General features: G+C 37.7%; 2 protein-coding genes across 19 annotated transcripts in view; one reads left to right on the top strand and one right to left on the bottom strand.

The window, feature by feature from the left end:
- Nucleotides 1-6,185, top strand: part of BMAL1 (basic helix-loop-helix ARNT like 1) — a gene marked incomplete at its 5' end in the record, with an annotated part of 106,449 nt that extends 100,264 nt beyond the window's left edge. For all 11 annotated transcript variants that reach the window (XM_081240263.1, XM_081240265.1, XM_081240262.1 and 8 more), the window contains 3 exons: nt 536-629; nt 4,664-4,766; nt 5,516-6,185. In XM_081240263.1, coding sequence (XP_081096389.1) covers nt 536-629; nt 4,664-4,766; nt 5,516-5,676 — 358 coding nt within the window. In that variant the 3' untranslated portion in view covers nt 5,677-6,185. The remainder of the gene's footprint in view (nt 1-535; nt 630-4,663; nt 4,767-5,515) is intronic.
- An 803-nt stretch (nt 6,186-6,988) lies between these two features.
- Nucleotides 6,989-20,492, bottom strand: part of BTBD10 (BTB domain containing 10) — a 78,959-nt gene continuing 65,455 nt past the window's right edge. For all 8 annotated transcript variants that reach the window (XM_081240472.1, XM_081240473.1, XM_081240479.1 and 5 more), the window contains 3 exons: nt 14,032-14,229; nt 11,391-11,501; nt 6,989-8,091 (listed from right to left, as the gene is read on the bottom strand). In XM_081240472.1, the coding sequence (XP_081096598.1) occupies nt 7,781-8,091; nt 11,391-11,501; nt 14,032-14,229 (620 nt within the window). In that variant the 3' untranslated portion in view covers nt 6,989-7,780. The remainder of the gene's footprint in view (nt 8,092-11,390; nt 11,502-14,031; nt 14,230-20,492) is intronic.

Raw genomic sequence — 20,492 nt, 5'->3', positions numbered from 1 at the left:
ATTTACTGAGTAGTTGCTAGCTAAGCAGTGTTTGTAGGGTAGAGAATAAGTCATTTGCTGTGGATTCTAGTTCACTTGATCAAAGATAGAATGCCACCAACTCTGAGACCTGGATTCTGTGAGCAAATGAAACTGGCCACCTACTTGAAATTCACAAACCTGAAATCCAAACCCTAATCCAAGGGCTTTGTCAGTAAGAAGCTTGCCTCCAGGATCTGTGTTCTAGATCAGGTGCCTATGGGATAAATCCAGCTTATCACCTATAAGTAAAGTTTTATTGGAACACAGCTATATCCATTCACTTGCATATCATCTATGGCTGCTTTCAGGCTACAGCAGCAGAGTTCAGTAGTTGTGACAGAGACCATATGGCCTACAGAGCCTAAAATAATCACTCTCTAGCCCTTTACAGAAAGTTTGCCAATCCCTATTCTAGATCTTCATCCTTCTTCTCACCCCCACCCCTCAACAAAACACACACACTCCACTGAGAAAAAGGAAAGGCAATGTAACTAACTCCTCTCTTCTCCGACAGGATAAGAGGCTCATCACCTTCCAGCTGTGGCTCCAGCCCACTGAACATCACAAGTACACCTCCCCCGGATGCCTCTTCTCCAGGAGGCAAGAAGGTAGGGCTGATGACTCTTAGACTAAAGGCCCTTCTTCATCCAGAGAGCTCTTGCCCAAGTTCTGAAATACTGGAAGTGGGAGTATATAATTGTGGTTGCTGAAACAGGTAGGGCCGTTTTTTCCCCCTTGAAGTAAATGCATCTGTGTTAGGTGAGGCACAGAGCATACCAGTGGAGCTGGGGAGCCTTGCTGACATTGTTAGAGGATTTATCCCATGTGAGTGGGGGAAGGCAGAAAGAGAGCTTTCTAAGGATTGGGGAGCTATCAGTCCATTGTATGGAGGGATGAATTCAAGAGCCCCCGTGAGGGAAGGGTTAGTGAGTACCTGAAACTATCTAGTTCTCTGCCGGGAGTTTTCAAGGAAGAAAATATTGTTAGTGTCTAGTGCAGGTCCTGGAAACAGTGATACCACCAGCAGTCCTTCGGAAGGCAAGTCATGCCTTTGCAGTTGCAGAATACTTAGGGATCTGCCTGGGTTTCCTACGATGGGACAGCATTGGCCTTAACCAGTTTATCAGTCGCCAGCCCTCATGAAGAGCTGGCCAGAAGGCTATATTATAGTCTTAGAAACCAATAATCTGTTTTCATCTTTAGTGCTGATGAGAGAATTTACAAGCCTAGGCCAATGTTAATTGTAAATCATAAATCTGTAGTGTCTGATGTTAGCACAGGTTAGGATGCTGCAAAGGCCAGCATCTTGAGACATAGTCTTCCTTCCCCTATCTCCCAAGACATGTACACAAAGAATATTAGTAATTTACATAGGGCACAAACTGCATCAAAAGCAGGACATGGGTTTCCAAAACTGGGCTCCTCAGAGACTCAGGTTACCAGGAGCTGTGGTGCTGCCAGGTAGGATTGGGGCGAGGGGCAGGTGATGAGGAAGACAAGGTAGGAAGACTCGTGCTTCTTCCAGGGCAGCTTTACTTCTGACACATGAATCTTCTGTAAAAGTGTTTATTTGAAAAAAGGTTTTGCTTCCCCCCAAAAGGGTTGAAAGCCAATAAATTAATGGGTAAGAGCACAGTTGGAAGATAGACCTGGGTTTGAAGCCTAGCCTTACCATGTGCTGGTTATGTGGCCCTATACAATTTTTTAAGCCTTAGATTTCTCTATAATGCGGCTAACATAGGTTAGGGCAGCCAGCATCTTTGCACATGAAGTCCTATTATGAAAGTATATATGTGAAAGTGCCTGGCCTTTGGTAATGGCTCAGAAGATAGTACTGACAGATGAAGTCTGGGCTGGGCACACCCCTCCCCGCTGCTCGCAGGCTGAGCTCTTAGCTCTGTTCTGTTACACTGCTAGGTCCTTCCTCCATACTGGATCCACCATCTCCTTAGCATGGTATCTTCTTTGTGTCTCATTTCAACTTTTAGGCACTTGATTTCCTGGTATTACCAAGAATCCCACTACTCTATTTTGGAAGGTCATCACTCCAGTTTAGTGCTTAAATATTACTCAGGGAACTTTCATATACAATCTCTCATCTTATCCTCACAACCTCATAGGTGACAAAATCCAGGCTACCAAATGTTACATGACTAGCCCAGAATTTAGTAAGTATGGCCCCAAACTAAATTCAGGTCTCTTGACTTCTGATTCTTTTCACACCAACAAATGCCAGAGATCTAAAAGTATACTCTGCATCACAAAGCCCCAAGTATTTTTGAGGCAGTTTGGGAAAATGTTTCCTTTTCTTTGGGCTTATAAAAGTGGGTCTGAGAAGAAATTCTGAATGTATTCTGAGTCATCAGCAGTAGGACCTTATAAGAAAGGCATCTAAACAAGATGGAGTTAAAAATGACAGCATTAAATAGCGTACCAAAGCCACAAAAGTAAAGGTGGCCGCAGGCTTCCAACCCTTCTCAGTCACTTTCAAAATTGGCAGGTCCAAAAATGAGCCATTTAGCCTGCCAGTTGTTTTAATTAGGGTCAAGCTAAATATAATAAAAAGAGGAGGCTTAGTGAGCCTCTTAGGTTCCAGGAGAGTCTGGACATCCAGAGGTACCAAGGCAGGGTGAGATAAAGCAGCAGTTCCCTAAACATCATCTGTGGTCTTTTGGTGGGGTTAGGGAGGGGGCATCTTTTCAGGGGTCTGCATGGTCTAAAAGTATTTTCATAATAATGCTAAACAGTTTTTTCTCACTGTGTTGATATGTGAACTGATAGTGAAAAAGCAACGTTGGGTAAGACTGCTGGTGCTTTTACAAACATCAAGCCTGTGGCACCAAACTGTACTGACAGTCACTGTATTTCACCACCGTATACTCACAATAAAATAATAAATTTAAAAGCCAGCTTCATTTAAGAATGTCCTTAATAAAGAAGTAAAATAATTTTATAAAATCCTTGAGTAAATCTTTTTAAAACTGTTACAAAATGGGAAGTGTGCATAAAGCACTTGTGCTGCACACAAAGTATGACGGTTGTCTCAAGGAAGAGCACTTGTGTGACTGTTTAAGTTATATACTGAACCCAATCACCTTTTTCATAGGAAGCCATTTTTACTGTCGCAAACTATGGTTTTTCAGACGTGGGTATAATTTAGTGTACATTTTCTTGAAAATGAATGAACCTGCGACTTCAAAGAAAACAACTGCCAGTGATAAAATTTTAGCTTTCAAGCAAAAATTAGAATTTTGGAGAAAACTTGTGTCTGCTACTTTGAGCTTGACTGCTTCCCAAAACTTAAGATATTTGTCATGTAGGTAATATTAACAGTGGTGATGTTTTGATGTTGTACAATGAAGTGTGTCAACATTTGGAAGATCCGTGTAACTCAGTGAACCAGTATTTTCCAAATGACTGATGTAAGATATTTCAAAATCATGCAAAGGCAAAAAAGATCCATCCTAATTGCCAAGATATACCAATGGATTTCAACATAGCCGAGTATCAAAATTTCATTGATATGGTTTCAAACGCCACATTGCAACTAATCTTTAAGAAACTTCCACTTGCTGAGTTTTGATGTAATATCAAAGAATACCACGATTATTTGAAAAGGCTATTAAAATACACCTCCCTTTTCCAACTGCCTATCTATGAGAGGCCAGGGTTCCTTCAGGTATGTATTTCAAACAACATACCTAAACAGACTGAATGGAGAAGCAAATGAGAATCCAGTTAAATTGTTAAGCCAGACATTCGATTTGCAAAAAATGTAAAATGACACTAACTTTTCGTTATTTTTGAAAATAGTTTTTTCATTAAAATGCTATTCGTGTTAATGTGTAATAGTTTTATTTTTTAATGTATTAGCTTTAACTTCACATATAGTAAATATTGATAAATATAGCCTGTATAAACAAAAGTTCTTTGGAGTCCTCAATTTTTAGAGTGTAAAGTCTTTTTGAGAGTCTCTTCAAAAAGTTGAATTGCGGAGATAAGGTTGTAATGCCATCTACTGGCAAGGCTTGAAATCACTGCCCCTCCTGAAATCCCAGCTGCTACCAAACTGTTTCCTCACCTACATCCAAATACTTCTCAAAGGTGCTTTTCTATGAGATAATACTTCTCAGTAGCCTCTCTTAAGAACTTAAACCAGTGGTTACTAATGTTGGCATCTGTGGTATAACTAGTGATGATTTATTCTAGTGTTTTGTTGTTCATTTGCGACTCCTCAGATCTGTGTCTCTTCACAGTGTAATAGCCCTTTATTTCTTCTTCAGCAACATCTGTTGCTGTAAGAAGTTTTCCTCCCTTACAGGGGACCTGCCCAGCTGGGCTCGCTGAGGTTTAGTCCTTGGCCTGAAACATGTGAGTGCTCTCGGGATTTTATTCAGCTTTTAAATTGCCTGTGTGGGCTGAATCCAATAAAGAGAGAAGAATAGTTTGGGGGAGAGGTTTTTTCCTTACTGTGACCATTCCTAAGAGTCTCTGATGTGAAATCATCCGATAAGAAACTGAAGCCATTTGAAGCTTTTTCTCCCCACCTTCCTCTTTTCAACATGCTTCATTTTCTTGGTGACACTGCATAAAATACTGATTGAGACTGCTGATGATGTGAAAACTTTACTTTTGTTTGTAGATTTTAAATGGAGGGACTCCAGACATTCCTTCCAGCGGCCTACTCCCAGGGCAGGCTCAGGAGAACCCAGGTTATCCATATTCTGATAGCTCTTCTATTCTTGGTAAGTAGCATTATTATTCATTTCCAATGCAAAGAGCTTGCAGAAAAACATGTGGCATAAAGTCAGTTTTAAGAACTGAACTGGAAAACCAAACCAGTTCTACGTAAACTTGATAAGAACAAAGTAAAGGTTTAAAATTTGTTTAAATCTTTACTTCAAACTTGAGTTTAATGGTTGGGTTCTCGCTGGGGTCCAGGTTTGTCCCTGGAACTCAAGAGGCTACAGCAGCCTGGACATGGGCTTTCTCCCAATGTGTGGAACATAATCTCTTCGGAGGGAGAGCCGATGCAGGTTCAGATAAAGCCTAAAAGGGTCATCAGTAAGCATTTCAGAGGGTATTAAAAGTCATTAAGCCAATGAAGAGTTTGCTTCTCCCACCCCACCCTTTTCTCTACTTAGCTTTCTAGATCTTTTTTCCCCCTAATCTCTATCTTCCTATTTTTTCCTTCTATAATAATTCCCTCCTTATAACTAGTTATATCAGAATATTAAAATGAGGTCAACTCATACTTGATACTCTTCATTGAATTTTAAGTACTTTCTTCTTAAAAAGTTGGGTCTTCCCTCTGAAAAACACCAACGTTAAAAAAAAATATATGGCAACACCCCCCCCCCAAAAGCAGCCTCTCTCATCCTTCTCACCCTACTGTTAGGTATAACGTTCTTATTAAAAGTGTGCTTAGGAACCGCTTACTAAAGTTAAACATGCTTTGGTATTAGCACTGACCGGTCTTCATCTCTTTGCACAGGTGAGAACCCTCACATAGGCATAGATATGATAGACAACGATCAAGGCTCAAGCAGTCCCAGTAATGATGAAGCAGCAATGGCTGTCATAATGAGCCTCTTGGAAGCAGATGCTGGGCTCGGTGGTCCTGTTGACTTTAGCGACTTGCCATGGCCGCTGTAAACACTACACGTTGCTTTGGCGACAGCTACAGTATCAAAGTGCATTACTGATGGAGTTATACAGTCTGTGAAGCTTACCAGATAAGGAGAGAACAGCTTTTATGTACTGTCTTCATAAAAGCCATCTCAGAGCCATTGATACAAGTCAATCTTACTATGTGTAACTTCAGACAAAGTGGAACTAAGCCTGCTCCAGTGTTTCCTCATCATTGATGATTATTGAGCTAGCTGTGGATAGCTTGCATTAATTGTATATTTTGGATTCTGTTTGTGTTGAATTTTTTAATCATTGTGCACAGAAGCATCATTGGTAGCTTTTATATGCAGATGGTCATTTCAGATGTATGGTGTTTTTACACTACAAAGAAGTTCCCCATGTGGATATTTCTTATACTAATTGTATCATAAAACTGTTTATTCTTCCTTGTAAGAATCCTTTACTATAAATATGGGTTAAAGTATAATGTATTAGTTAAATATTTTTAATAAATGTTTCCCTTGTTCTATAAATATTGTTCACATTTCAAATAATTAGAAAAATCCTACAGGGAAAAAAATGCCACAGGGCTGGATCATCGATTTTCCATGGTGGGTGTTTAAGGATGAGCCACACCAAAAGCATTTACAGTGCTTTTCTGGCCTTCATAACAATTCTAGGGCATACATAATTTCCCTGTGTTACTAGTTTAGCTGTACTGTAATTTTCGCTATACTGTAATTTTAGTTTCTGTGAGAGCAAAGAAAGATGTTACTGCTTAAACACAAACTACAAATCCTCTGAAATTTTACAAAATCAAGATTAGATAGATAGAACAGACTGGCTTCTCTAACATACAACTCCTCTACTACTCACAGCTGTACGGCTTCAAACAGTAAGTGACCCTGGACCCAAAGCACCTAAATACTTCTGCTTTCTTCGTGAATTGGCCACAGAATACTAAAACAAAACAAACCAAAAACATTTTCGTGAACAATTTGCTAGGCAGAACATCACAGTATAATGGAGAAAACACTGAACCGGTGTCAGAATTTGGCTCTGAAACTTACGGTTACTGTAGGACCTAGTAAAGGTATTTCATCCGTCACATCAGGTTGGGCTAGAAAATGAAAATATTCCCTTTTCAGCTCTAAAATGTTTTGGATTTATAGTTTATTTTATAATTAGTGGGGAATATAAGTGCCTCATCACACATATACCAAACTGGAGTTCCTCGAGCTACCTGGTTTCTAGTTATACTAACACCAACAAGACAGGATATCTGCTAATTATGAGATGGAAAATCTGGTCAAGGTGGTTATAAAGATCAGAAACATTAAAACAATGGAATTTTATTTTGATGAAAAACGAGTTTACAATCATTTAGTAAATGAAGAGCAAACACTTCATCTTCCTATCCCATAACTCGAAAAAAATCATTAGTAAATAAATATCTGTGAACAGATTAAGGGTAAGGCAGACTGGATAATAAACCACCTGATGTTCACACTCCCTGCATGTCTCACTTGAAAAGGATGAAAACGGCACTGGAGATAACTGATAATGGGCATTGAATCTCATCCTAATCATTCAAATAAGCCCAATGATACTCATTTTTTGCTCATCATGGGCAGCAAACTATACACATTTCACTGAAGGAATACTTTGATAGAAGCACTTATTTAAATTATATTGTGCATCACAACTATAAAAAATGGCTTGAACAGTTCCACTTAACCACCATATATAAAGTGCAACTATATAATATTCTACATTTTATCTGGGGTGTGATGAATATGAACCTAGACTGAAAGTACCCCAGCTGCCAATTTCCGCCACTTCTGAAAAGATCTAGATGTGTGAAAAAGGACTGTCCCCCCATACAAAGAACCAATTTCACAAACCTACCGGTACACAAATACATTTATATAACTGGAACCTCAAGATGCTAGAGCTGTACTCATTTTAAAAACCATTCAGCTACCTTTGGTCTTTAAAAAAGTCTACACTGCAATATCCTAAACATCTGTGCATCTCACAATGCAGAGAGTGGCCTTGCAGTGCAGGATGAGGAGAGTGCAGCGTCACTGCGAAGAGTAGCATGCTATGGTTTCAAGCAACATCACCATCACAGCATCGGATTCTGTGCGTCAGGATCGAGGTCATTGTTGCTAGAAGGGGGATGGATAGGGAGAATATCCAGCTCATCCACTTGAGGAGTTGGGTGCATGACCACCAGCTGGTCCTGGGGAATGTCTGCGGCAGCTGCTGCAAGGTTGGTGATAGATTTACTCTTTACACACTGAAAGTCTACATGCCGACTCTTTCCTTCTTCCTTCTCCCAAGACATTCGAATAAAGGGTCTTTGGACATAGTTGTAAATCACTTCTGGGCGGCCCCCAGGCCTTTTCTTTACTTTTTCTTTGTAGGTTGGATAACCTGAAGGAGAGGGAGGTTTTAAAAACTGAGGATACGCACGCACACATGTATGCACACCCACATGGGTCCCCACGTTCCTCACCCAATTTAACCTAAAGAGGGTTACTGTAGTTCTTGAACAAACAAGTTAAAACAAAGGGAATTCAATATTCTATCCCCTTGGTCATTAGTTCAACAGCAAGAAACTGAAATCCTACTAATGTAATTCACAAAACCTCTCACCATCCACCAACTACCAAAATAACATTCAGAAAGCATGGAGGGGCTGGGTCCCTAATAAAATGGTATGTAAGCTAGTGCATCATGAGCTCTAGTTGTATATCCTTAATATCCCTGAACCCTTCCCTTCACAGGATTATCTGGCCTCAAGGCCTGCAATTTACTGCAGTATTAGCTGCCTACTTTTTTGTGTGTGTCTGTGGTATGCGGGCCTCTCACTGCTGTGGCCTCTCCCGTTGCGGAGCACAGGCTCCGGACGCGCAGGCTCAGCAGCTATGGCTCATGGGCCCAGCTGCTCCGCGGCATGTGGGATCCTCCCGGACCGGGGCACAAACCCGTGTCCCCTGCATTGGCAGGCGGACTCTGAACCACTGCGCCACCAGGGAAGCCCCTGTAGCCTTCTACTTTCTTTAAACCTAAATCTCATCTTCATATTTTTCTGGGTTTTTTCTTTCCTTTTTACTGTTAAGTAACAAGGAGCCGTAGAACTCTCCAGCTTCGCTAATTCCAGGTACTTCTGCACCTAGGTCAGCAAAGCCAATATTTTAACCCCTATATCATTTAAATGTTACTACTCTGAACAACCAGGCAGTTCATTTAGATTGGCAATGGACAAATTGCCAATGGCCAAAGCAGCTGTGGACAAAAAAAAAAACGTTGCCTGCCATGTCAGTAAACAAGGATGTTGCGGCCATCAAGCCATCAGCCACTGCAGCCACCCCCACCCAAGGATGCTCCTGAGGGGAATTCAGGACAGAGAAAAACAGGATACTGGCCCTAGACAGTTAAGATGCGTATCGAAGGAATAATTGCAACAAGCCTAGACTCCTGCATCTCCCCAAACAGAGAGAGGTGCTAAAATCATTAACTTGAGATGTCTGTTTTTTGTGATGAGCAGTAATCTTTCGATTTTTTTTTCTTTTCCAGCAAAAACTCTTATATATCCTGGCTCCTCCCTTACCTCTTTGGAACAGTTTCTCAGAGCTGTCTGAGAGGCTGTATCCTAGGCTATAGTCCTCAGTAAGGCCACCGAACAAAAAATAATTCTGAACATTTAGGTTGTGCATTTTTTTCAGTCGACACAGCTTTCCCTAATTAATTATATCTTCCCCCTCTTAGATCATAATCACTGAAGAGTAACAACTGGTAACAACCATCCTGGTTTCGGAAAAATTTCAGTCATTTACTAGTAAGGCAATTTCTCTAAAGACATACTTTCCTTAGATGCTATCAAAAGTTCCTTCTCTCCTTCCCACTAGCATGAATTGCTAGTTTAGACCAAGTACTGGCAAACATTTTCTGTAAAGGGCCAGATGGTAAATATTTCAGGCTTGTAGGCCATATGGTCTCTATCACACCCACTCAACTATGCCGTTGTAAAGTGAAATCAGCCACAGACAATACATAAATTAATGAGCATGTCTATGTTCCAATAAAACTTGATTTATAAAAAACAGGTAATGGGCTGGATTTGGCCCATAGGCCATAGTTAGACCATAGTTAGAATCAGAAAAAAATACAAAGGCCTCACATAGTAGGGACTGAATTAAGGATTCTTGCATAGGAGGATGTTATGTAGGCATCGCAGGTAGCTAGTATATTTAGCCACGTGTGGCGTGTGTACGTGGTTGAGGTGAGGGGGAACAGGGGCAAGGACTAAATACCTTCTAAGGACCTTCTGTAGAATGTCTTCTTCGTTTCATACTTCCACTCAATTACCAGCTGAAGCGCAGCAGTAGAGATCAGAAAGGTTTCTACCCTCTACTATTCCCTTGCCCTTGATTGCTTTTGGACTATTAAAAGTCTTTAAAATTCCCATCTCGTTGTATTCCACTCTGCCCTCCACACAGAATCACCACTCTAACCCAAGTGTAATCATATTACATCCTTGCTTTAAAACTACCAATGATGCCCTCATGCTTAAAGAGGAAGGTCCATCCTCCTCAGCACAGTATATAAGGCTTTATTTTTTACAATCTAGTTCCAACCCACTTGTTATCCCCTGCCCGCTCATCTAAAGTAGCTCCCTCCAGTTACCTTCTCTTTAGCTCTGAAAGGAAACAGCTAAATCCCATCGTTTGCAAAATGACAGAAGAGGGGACATACTGGTGAAGCTAATGTGTCCTCTTTTTTAAGCCCAAAGTTTCCTCCCCTTCCCGCAATGACCCTGTTTCTGGTCATTCTTCCCTCTATGTCTCAGCAGCCCATTACAGTGATCTCCAGCAGCTTATCTGGTCATTGCTCTGAACACCACAATCTTCGTTATCACCATCACAAACACAAATTACTACGTGCTGGGCCCTATTTTAACTCATTCTGTCCTCACAATAACCCTATAAAGTACTTATTAATGCTCCCATTTTAGATGAGGAAACGAAGGCAAAGAGAAGTAAAGTGCCTTGGCCAAGGTCATACAGCTATTAAATCATAGGCTCTGAACACAAGCAGTCTTTACCCTTTACTATGGTATGCCAAAGAAGATATTTTGTTTTTAGTAAGGACACTTTAAAATAAAAGAAGCATCCGACAAAAATTCATTTAAATCATGAAGTAAAAAGCAATCTAAAAAGTATGCATTTAAGTAAGATGAAGTACATTTGCAATTCAATTTAATTTGAAAATAAGCTATTATACTTTAAGACACTAGTAAGCTACTAGCACTGTTTTTACATGAATTTTCAGAAAGTACTAGATTTTAATTCTGTTGAGCTTTGATCACGATCACTACTAGGCAAAGAGCCCTGTCAGTCTTAAGGGAATACACACACATGCATGCCAAACACACGACATGGGCTTTAGTCAAAAATGCATTAAGTCGGGTGACGGCAGAAAAGACAAATTCATATCTCTATATTGCTAGGGAATCTTATGGAATGAATAATAATTTCTAATGGCCTTCTATTTATCATCTTAGATAAAGGAAGCTGATTTTTGTTATTTATATGTCTACTGCATGAGCATTCAGTAATCATTTGTCTGAATTTTTCTCAAAATATTCAAACTATATTCTCAATGGGATCCAGTTGTTTAACCTTGCTTTTTCAAAAGAAAATTAATAGAAAACAGTGAAAATGTCTTACCTTCTATTCCCAATCTAATCTTCTTAAGACCCCTCTCCTTCAAAACTGATTTGGCCACATCTCTGTTTTCAATGTACTTGAAAAATCTATATAATTTTGTGCTATAAATAACTGGAAACAAAGAGACAAAAATATTTTCTTATTAAAATCAAAGTACTTGGAGATGACTCAAGTTTATCTTGATGATCAAAGGGGCCTGACAACCCTAAAAGCCCAAGTAATGGATGCAGTGATGCCAAAGGATGACTAGCCAACATGACAGGACAGTTCAGTACAGTTAATACATAAGCAAATGTCTACATAAGTTGAAACAAGAAAAGCTTTAATAACCAATCAGATAACCCAATCCATAGGAAGAATCTCCTTCTGAAAGATATATCATATACAAACTCATTGGAATGGGATCTGCCCCAATTTCTTCAAATAAAGAGAACCAAAAAAAAAAGGTATCAATATCACATGATTATCAAGCAGGCAAAGTAAAGGACTTTGCTCTGATGCCTACAAGGCCTCATCTGGAGGGGAAAAAACTGCCTTGTCAGAAAGTACAAAATGGATACATCTTGCATTTCATGGATTGAGCAACTATTAATAACTCCCCCAAAACAAAGGCCCACCCCACAAACTGTTTTCCATTCAGGCGAACAGTCCCATTTAATACTGATGTTAAAAATGGCAGATTCGAGCATGTTCTGCCTAGGTTAGTCTGTTTAGAGCAAACTGGCTTTGCAAAGGACAGACATTCCACTGACAACATGTTGAGTCTTCCAAATGTGCTGGGCACTTCAGGGAGTTAGACTGATGGACCTTCCTCGCCTTCTCTCTTTCAGGTGGAGTTATCTCCCTTAAAAGGTGAACTGCAAAGGTTTTTTCAAAAAAAGAAAAACACACTCACAAACCAAACATGCTGGTTTAAGAGCCCATAAAAGGAAAAAACGTATACAGAAGCTACTCATGGAGTAAATTTGTGATTATTACTACATCCTTAAGACTACAGATATTATTTTAAGATAAAGATTTTTTGACATTTCAGAATGGGTGGTGTTATAATGTCACATTTAGGAAAATCAGGCTGAAGAGACTATCTCATCTCTGTCTACTCAAATGTATCTTCTTTACCTTGGAACACCTTGGCACAAAATGAAACATATTTAGACAAATTGAGTAAAAATGTTTCCAGTCCTTTTAAGCTTCAATGTTTAAGGTAAGAAACAAAAAACAAACCAAAAAACATTGAAATGAAAAGCTCAATAACTAAAAAGGAAAAGTCCAGGTCTATTATTATTCCTGTATCACTATAATATCATTTCTGTGCTCTACAGCTGGCTCTACACTCTCGGAGTAGTCAAACTTTTTGAAAAGTAAAAGTTTGTTCATTCCTTTTTCTACACAGAAAATGATTTAGTGTATTTCTTCTGATTTTTGGTAACCTTTTATTTTTCCTGTGCTTTGTTCAACTATTTATTCCACATATTATTATAGAAAACCACTGTCAGCAAAGAGCCTAGGAATGAGGAAATAGTAATATTTTATTATTCTAACTGTCCACAGAAGAGTCAGAATAGTCATTCAAGTGTATCATGCAAAGGAAATGTCTCAATGTAAATTCTGAAAAGTGCTACGATAACGTAATCTAATGAAAATCTTTAGAATTAAAATAAAAAAGAATACCACTTAGTCTGCTTTGTTTTATTTTTAGAAAAGGGTAAGTAAAACGGAAAAATCAGAGCTTAAAGGGCTCCAGTACTTTCTATAATCCTGTACTTTTTACTTAAACCCTAATCCTGACCGAGTCAACACAGACTGGAGGACAGAACAAGATGCTGGGCTATTTTACCTAGCTCCTCGAATCATTCTTTTAACTCTTTTTCTCAATCTATGAAGCTGTTCAAAAATACTAGATTGGGTTCACCATAAAAACAAAAACAAACCAATATGAGATAAATTTTCTAACAGAAAAAAAAAATCAAAAGGTTCTAATCAGAAAAAGTTTGGAAGCACAGTAAGAAAAAAGTTAGTCACTGCTGCTCAAGATGTGCTGTTTTGGTCAGAAATACCTAAAGTTCCACAAAGCTTTCGGAAGGGTCACTGTATCCTCCAGGAACACTTATGACATTAAAAAAGGAATCTTAGAACTTAAAGTCATCTTTGCAATCACTGACTTGAAGCTTCTCATTTTATATACAAATAGAAATTCATCTAAAAAAAACTTATTTTTTTATTATCTACTATTCCAGGATCTACTTCTCTTGGATGCTTCTAAATGCAAAGAAAAAAACCATTAAGATCCAGATACTCAACAAAAAGCAAACCATTTCTGTGCATGACACGGGCGGGTACACTTTTTCTGTAAAGGGCCAGATAGTAAACACTTCGGGCTTTGCTAGCCATGCGGTCTTCATTCCAACTACTCCACTCTGCCATTGTAGCGCATAAGCAGCCACAGACAATACATATAATTTTGTTTATAAAAACAGGCAAAAGGCTGGATTTGGCCCACAGGCTGTAGTTTGCCAACTCCTGGTGTAAGTAAGAGTTCAACATACTTTCTTTATAAAAACTGTCCTTTGATCAATATTGTAAAAGCTAAAGAGAAAATCTGTGATGATTTAAGAGAGAGAAAATATGCCACAGGACTTACTTTGTGAATATTCTTCTCCCATCTGTGGTGGATACTCTTCATCCCAATCAACCACATCATCGTCTGTAAGCACCACTATGTGGCATTCGCGTTCCCCACTCTGGGCACTAGCTACCATGAGAGGCAGAATCATTTCTTCCAGGTAAAATTCGAACTGTCTACGAGCACCATCATTTGATAACTCATGCATTAGGGCACCTGAAATAAAAGCCACAAAAATACCTTCATTTTGGGGGTGACTGATAAGTAAAAGAAGAGCAGAAACAACAAACAAAACAGCAGAGTAGTTCAGCATCTACTTCGGGATCCTATAGACAATATAGTGGTTATTCTTTAGTCAACAGAACTTTGCCCAGGAAGAGTTCTTATGGAACTGTAGAATTTTACAGCAAGAAGGGCCAATTAAAGCCATCCAACACAAGCCCCTTCATTTTACACATCATGAAGCAATCTGCCTAAGGTTACAAAACTAATTTGCACAATCAGAATTAAATCTACTCTCCAGGGTATTTTTTACTACATCATTTTGTCTTCCATCAATGTATGCAGTTATATCTTAAAGTATATCCTCAGGATATTTTTTCAGATTATCCATACGAAATAAAATAGCCCCCATATTCCATCTCCCACATTTTCTTTCTCAGAAAATTATTTACAAACAACACTGGTATTACTGTGTAGGAAGAGGAGTGAGATGAAAAGGGTCAACTGGCTTTGGGATAAGGATGGTAAAAGGTCCAGCAAAATATAGCACGGTACAGGAATTACATTGCTTATGTGACCCTAGAATTGAGGAATGAAAGATGCACTTCACTTGATCCTTCTTAAGTACAGACATAATGAACAAGTTTAAGTTTCCAAATACATAGTCACAAACTCACCTGCACTGACCTAATCATTTTTATTTTATTCCTATTTCAATGGCAATGTCCTATCTCTTATCTAAGACTCTACCATCTCAGGAACTACTGGGAGGGTAAGAGAAGACACTAAAACTCAAATCTGTAGTCTCCCAAATTAGAGCTTTTTTTCCCCCTACAACATGTTGTCTAATTATATAATAACTATTAATATAATAAATGATTAAATAATTAACTATAATATTATGATTTAGCCATGTCTCTCTCTAGGCTGGCTACTTCCATTATGATTTTTTAAATTCCCTTTATAGTCAAACTCCTATATATATATAAACACATTCTCTTTCCCCTAACTTCTGAACCAATTCCAATCTGACTTCCACACTCACTACTCAAGAGAGCCCTTGACATAGTCTTCAAATGACCTCTAGATTGTTAAAGACAATGAAAATCTTTTAAAAAAACTTTTACTGAAGTATAGTTGATTTACAATGTTGTTAATTTCTGCTATACAGCAAAGTGATTCAGTTATACATATATATATTCTTTTTCATATTCTTTTCCATTATGGTTTATCACAGGATATTGAATATAGTTCCCTGTGTTATACAGTAGGACTTTTTATTTATCCATTCTATATGTAATAGTTTGTATCTGCTAGTCCCAAACTCCCAATCCTTCCCTCCCCCATGCCCCTCTCCCTTGGCAACCACAAGTCTGTTCTCTATGTCTGTGAGTCTGTTTCTGTTTTGTAGATATGTTCATTTGTGTCATATTTTAGATTCCACAAATAAGTGATATCATACAGTATTAGTCTTTCTCTTTCTGACTTACTTCACTTACTATGATAATCTCTAGGTCCATCCATATCGCTGCAAATAGCATTAAGTAAGTAAGGGAACTCTCTTACACTGTTGGTGGGAATGTAAATTGGTGCAGTCACTATGGAAAACAGTATGGAGGTTCCTCAAAAAAAAAACAGAGTTGCCATATGATCCAGCAATCCCACTCCTGGGCATATATCCAGACAAAACTAATTTGAAAAGTTACATGCACCCCTATTTCATAGCAGCACTATTTACAATAGCCAAGACATGGAAACTACCTAAATGTTGTCTATCAACAGATGAATGGACAAAGAAGATGTGGTGTGCGTGTGTATGTATGTGTGTGTGCGTGCCAGTGTTATAGCTATTTAGTGTAGAATTTAAAATAATTAATAAACTTTATCTACATTTATCATCTGATTATTTTTAAATGAGCTTATAGTAAATCAAGTTTAGAACAGAATAAAAATACATGTTAAGAATGCAAGCATCTACAGTGTGAAGATATTCTATTAGTTTTATCTTATGTAGCCCTTACAAAAATAAAACAACTGGTAATATATTACAAGATGATTCTTGGGTTCTATTTTTCTTGATTTATGATAAAGGAGTAATGTACCATTTAGCTGGAACAAAGTCAAAGGAAATAATAGAAATGAAAAAGAGTAGCCCCTGCTTGCCACAACTAGAGAAAGCCCATGCGCAACAAAAAAGACCCAATGCAGCCAAAAATAAATAATACATTAAAAACAGCTGGAAATCTATAGTGTATATGTAATATCTGAAGCCACAGTGATGAATGGCATCACTTAGATTAATTGTATAGATTCTGTGAGAGAGAAGGTAGCTGAAGACAGAACAGTTGGGAAGGACCACTTTCAACGTATGAAGGATCAGGGAGCAAGTGAGAGGAAAATAAGCAGAAGACCTAAAAGACAGATGTCGAAGAGCCAAAGTCTTGAAAAAAGAGTCATGAAGAAAGAGTGACTTAACAGTGAAACCTAAAGGAAATGCCTTTAAAGACAAGGGTACCAGAATTACCACTAAATTTAACGTTGTTCAAAATATTATAGTCAATTCAGTAAGACAAAAAGATATAAAAAGTTTTACTTACAACAAGGTCAATTATCTACCAAGAATATAAAAGAAAAAACTGAAAAACTATTAGAAATAAAACAGAGTTTGGTTAGGTGGCTAAACACAAATATACAAAATTCAATAATTTTCTCATGTTAGCAGTTAGAAAATCTGAACATATTCTACACACAACAGGAACAAAAATACAAAATACCAAAGAATAAACTTAATAAGACCATAGCAGAAGAAGACATAAAAGAAAACTGAATAAATGGAAAGACATAGCAGTTGGAGCAGGAGTCAGTATAATAAACATGTTAATTCTTGCAAAAAATTAACTTCAAAGAATCAATGAAAAGATCAAAAGTTTTCAAATGATATAGTTTTTTGAATGTCTACAATAGACACAGGTCAGATTTGAGTATGTTTGAGCCTGAGGAATACTGTATACAAAGAGGAAAAGACTAATGATAATAGAGAAGATGACAATAAGTGGAACAGTGTCCTAAACAATGCATGAAGGGATAAAAGAGTTTATTCTTTCAACAAATGTTTATTGAATCCTTACTATGTGCCTGGCACTATGGACACAAAGTTGAAAAGGTATAGTCCCTGTCCTCAAATTCAAACTGATTTAATGCTATAAACTGAAAAATAGAGCAAGACTGGGGTGGGGGAGAGAAAGAGAGGGGGCGGGGGAGGGGAAGAGAGAGAGAGAAAGGGGGGGGAGGAAAGAGAGAGGAGACAGAGAGAAAACATACAAGTGTCTCTGTCGTTTCAGTGTCTCTATATTTCTGTGACTCCAAATGTAGTCTCTGCCTCTTATCTCCCTTCTCAAACTAAATGTAACTTCAGTTTTTTGATCTTTGTTTACAATCCCACTATCTCCCACGTGGATGGTGCCCTTCTTCCTGGGCCTTCTGAACTGGTCCTTTTGCAAACTTTAAATTTCATTTTCCATACCACTTTCACCCTGGACACTATATTTTCATTTCTCTTAGCCCCAGGCCTTCATTTGTCAGTCCAGCCCTGGTTCTCAAAACCTCTTCTGGATTACAGCTTACCTGGTGAGAGAATATGGACAGTGAAGAAATTATAGCCTAGTTGGGGAGCTACCAACCTATCACAAAGTTCCTTCACTATATGGTGAGCTCTATGACAGAAGATTAACAAGTCATTTCCTCACTGTACTAATCTTCTTGCCGCTAAACATAGCATTCCTTCTGCCTGAAACACGTTTCCTCTTCCCTCTCCTCCAGAAAGCTTCCTCAAGCCCGCACACCTGAGTTAGGTACAGCTCCTACATGCTCATTTAGTACCCTATTCTTCCTCTAACACAATATAATTACTTATCTGTTTTTCCCACTATACTGCAAGCATAAGGACAGGGGTCTTGTCTTTTCTTGTTGCTTTTTACATACCTAATATTTAGTATAAAGTGAGTATTCAATAAAAATGCAGAAAATGAGTGATAACTATGTTAAACCATTAAACAAGTTGTTATTAAAGCATATTTTCTAATACAGTTATTCACAACATATTTTCATGTGGAAATATAAAATAGCAATGTACAATATGATTCTTTAATATTTTTTATTTTACTTTACCTTTATTTCCTAATTTTGCTACTTTTTTTTTTTTTTAAAGCAAACCCTTATTTAACACTACGTGTCAAGCACTATCCATTTAATCTTCACAACAACCCTGTGAGGTAAGTAATATTACTGTCTCCCATTTTAAAGATGAGGCAACTAAGAAATAAGGTTTTAAGTAACTTGCCCAAGAAATCCAGGATGCTCTATTCAATATACATTTAGTACTTTTATAATTTTAAGTAAGAGACAAAAAGACATTTTGGTGTAAAGTGCCATTACAATATTCAGTAAAGGCACATATTTGCAGGAAAAAATTCATTTTTGGACTCAAGTCTACACCTACAGTATCCTTTTATATTTTACAAGACCATTTCTATCTCTTCAAATTCTATATAGCTTTGTCACAATAAAGTCTATGAGAATCTCTAAATTTCCAGTAATACATTATTACAAGTAATCTAGAAACACAAGTATTATTTAAAGGCCAAAAGTCTAGAAAAACCATATTACACATATTTTCTTTCTATTACACATAAATATTCTTACCTTTAATTCCATAACAAATAAATGATACTTAACAGTGATGACAAGGTAAACTATGTTTAAAGGATTACAGAACTAAAATCCATTCATCTATAAGGAATTCTTGTTTTTTATCTGTCACCAAAATTCAACATTTAATCATATAAAGTTAAATTAAAATGGTCCCGTGAAAAAACACAAAACTTGAAGTCAAAGAATTATAAGTTAGAATTAATGCTCATGATTTCAAAAAAACATTTTTTAAGATGTGAAAAAACAACTTTGTTCAAGTTTACAGCTGTACGCTTCAGCTGTCCAGCTACTTGACTTTAAACTTTTAAATATCATTTATACAGAAATGGACTCAAAGGTGAACCATCCAATCCTTTGTCCCTATGGAGACTTTAAATATCTGGCAAAAAGAAAACGGTACTTAGGAACAGACCTAATAAGGCCACTCATTTTCAAGAAGTTAGATCATAATTAAGCCTGAAGGTTAGCTACATTTAAATATATAGTAGTTGCCTTACAAATTTAAATAAAATTTCCCATTCACAATTTCTAACACATCAATGTTGAGAAGGTATGACCCCACTCTGCTAAACTAGTGTTGAGTTTAGGTAATGAAGTAAAGATAACCATATATCTGGGACTAACATATATCTATAACCACAGGTAGTAAACTTTTAAAATGGCTTCCCACATTATATAGGATAAAATGTAAGAATATTAGTTTAAAGACCTTCCATAATCTGGCCCCCCTATTTATTCCCGTCTCCTTCCAGTCCCAGTATAGTCTCTGCACCAACTAGGTTATTTCCGAAGTCTATCACTTACATCTGTAATCCCCAAATGAGTAACCTTCCTACTCCATTCTTGCTAAATCATTCCTATTCACTCTTTACTACCTGTCTCCTCTAAACTCTCCCCCAATCCCACTAGCTCACAATGACATCTCCTTCTTCTGAACTTTTCCAACCACTTAATATGCAAGTCAACATTTGATAATTCTCATATACATTTTATCTTTTCTGTGTATAATCACCTTTTTTTCTTAGGCATGATGTAACAGTAAAAGGGAGGGGTGCTAAGGAAGGGAGTGACAGGAAAATATCAATCACAGAGTTAAGCTTTCCAAAGGTCTAGACCCTGCTCTGAGACTATGTTTGAAGTTCTTGGATAAAGTCATTTAACCCTTTGTATAAATGAGGGCTAGGTATCTGGTATTCAATCTAAAGTCTTTAATGACAAATACTCTTTTTGAGAATTATTTATATCTTTCATAGTGGCTTAGGATGTTGTATTACATGGCAAGTACAAAAAAATTATAAATTTTTGGTTGATGTGATCTGAGGAGTGAAGGCAAATACCACACTTGGCCAAAGCCAGGGCTCCCAAGCTGGGAGATGAAGACTGGCAACAAATGATAGAGGAGACAGTTGAAGAGGAAATCTGGGAGAGTCTATAAACAAAAAAATTATTAAAGTTGAAAGAAAGTTTTGGAAAATTACACCAAGAGCTTACGAAGATTTCTGTGGACTTTCACAAATAATCTTCACGGTATTAGTGTTCTAGAATTC

This window comes from Mesoplodon bidens (genome assembly GCF_964165515.1).
Source record: "Mesoplodon bidens genome assembly, chromosome: 7".
Classification (NCBI taxonomy): domain Eukaryota; kingdom Metazoa; phylum Chordata; class Mammalia; order Artiodactyla; family Ziphiidae; genus Mesoplodon; species Mesoplodon bidens.
This window is presented reverse-complemented; position numbering and strand designations above follow the sequence as displayed.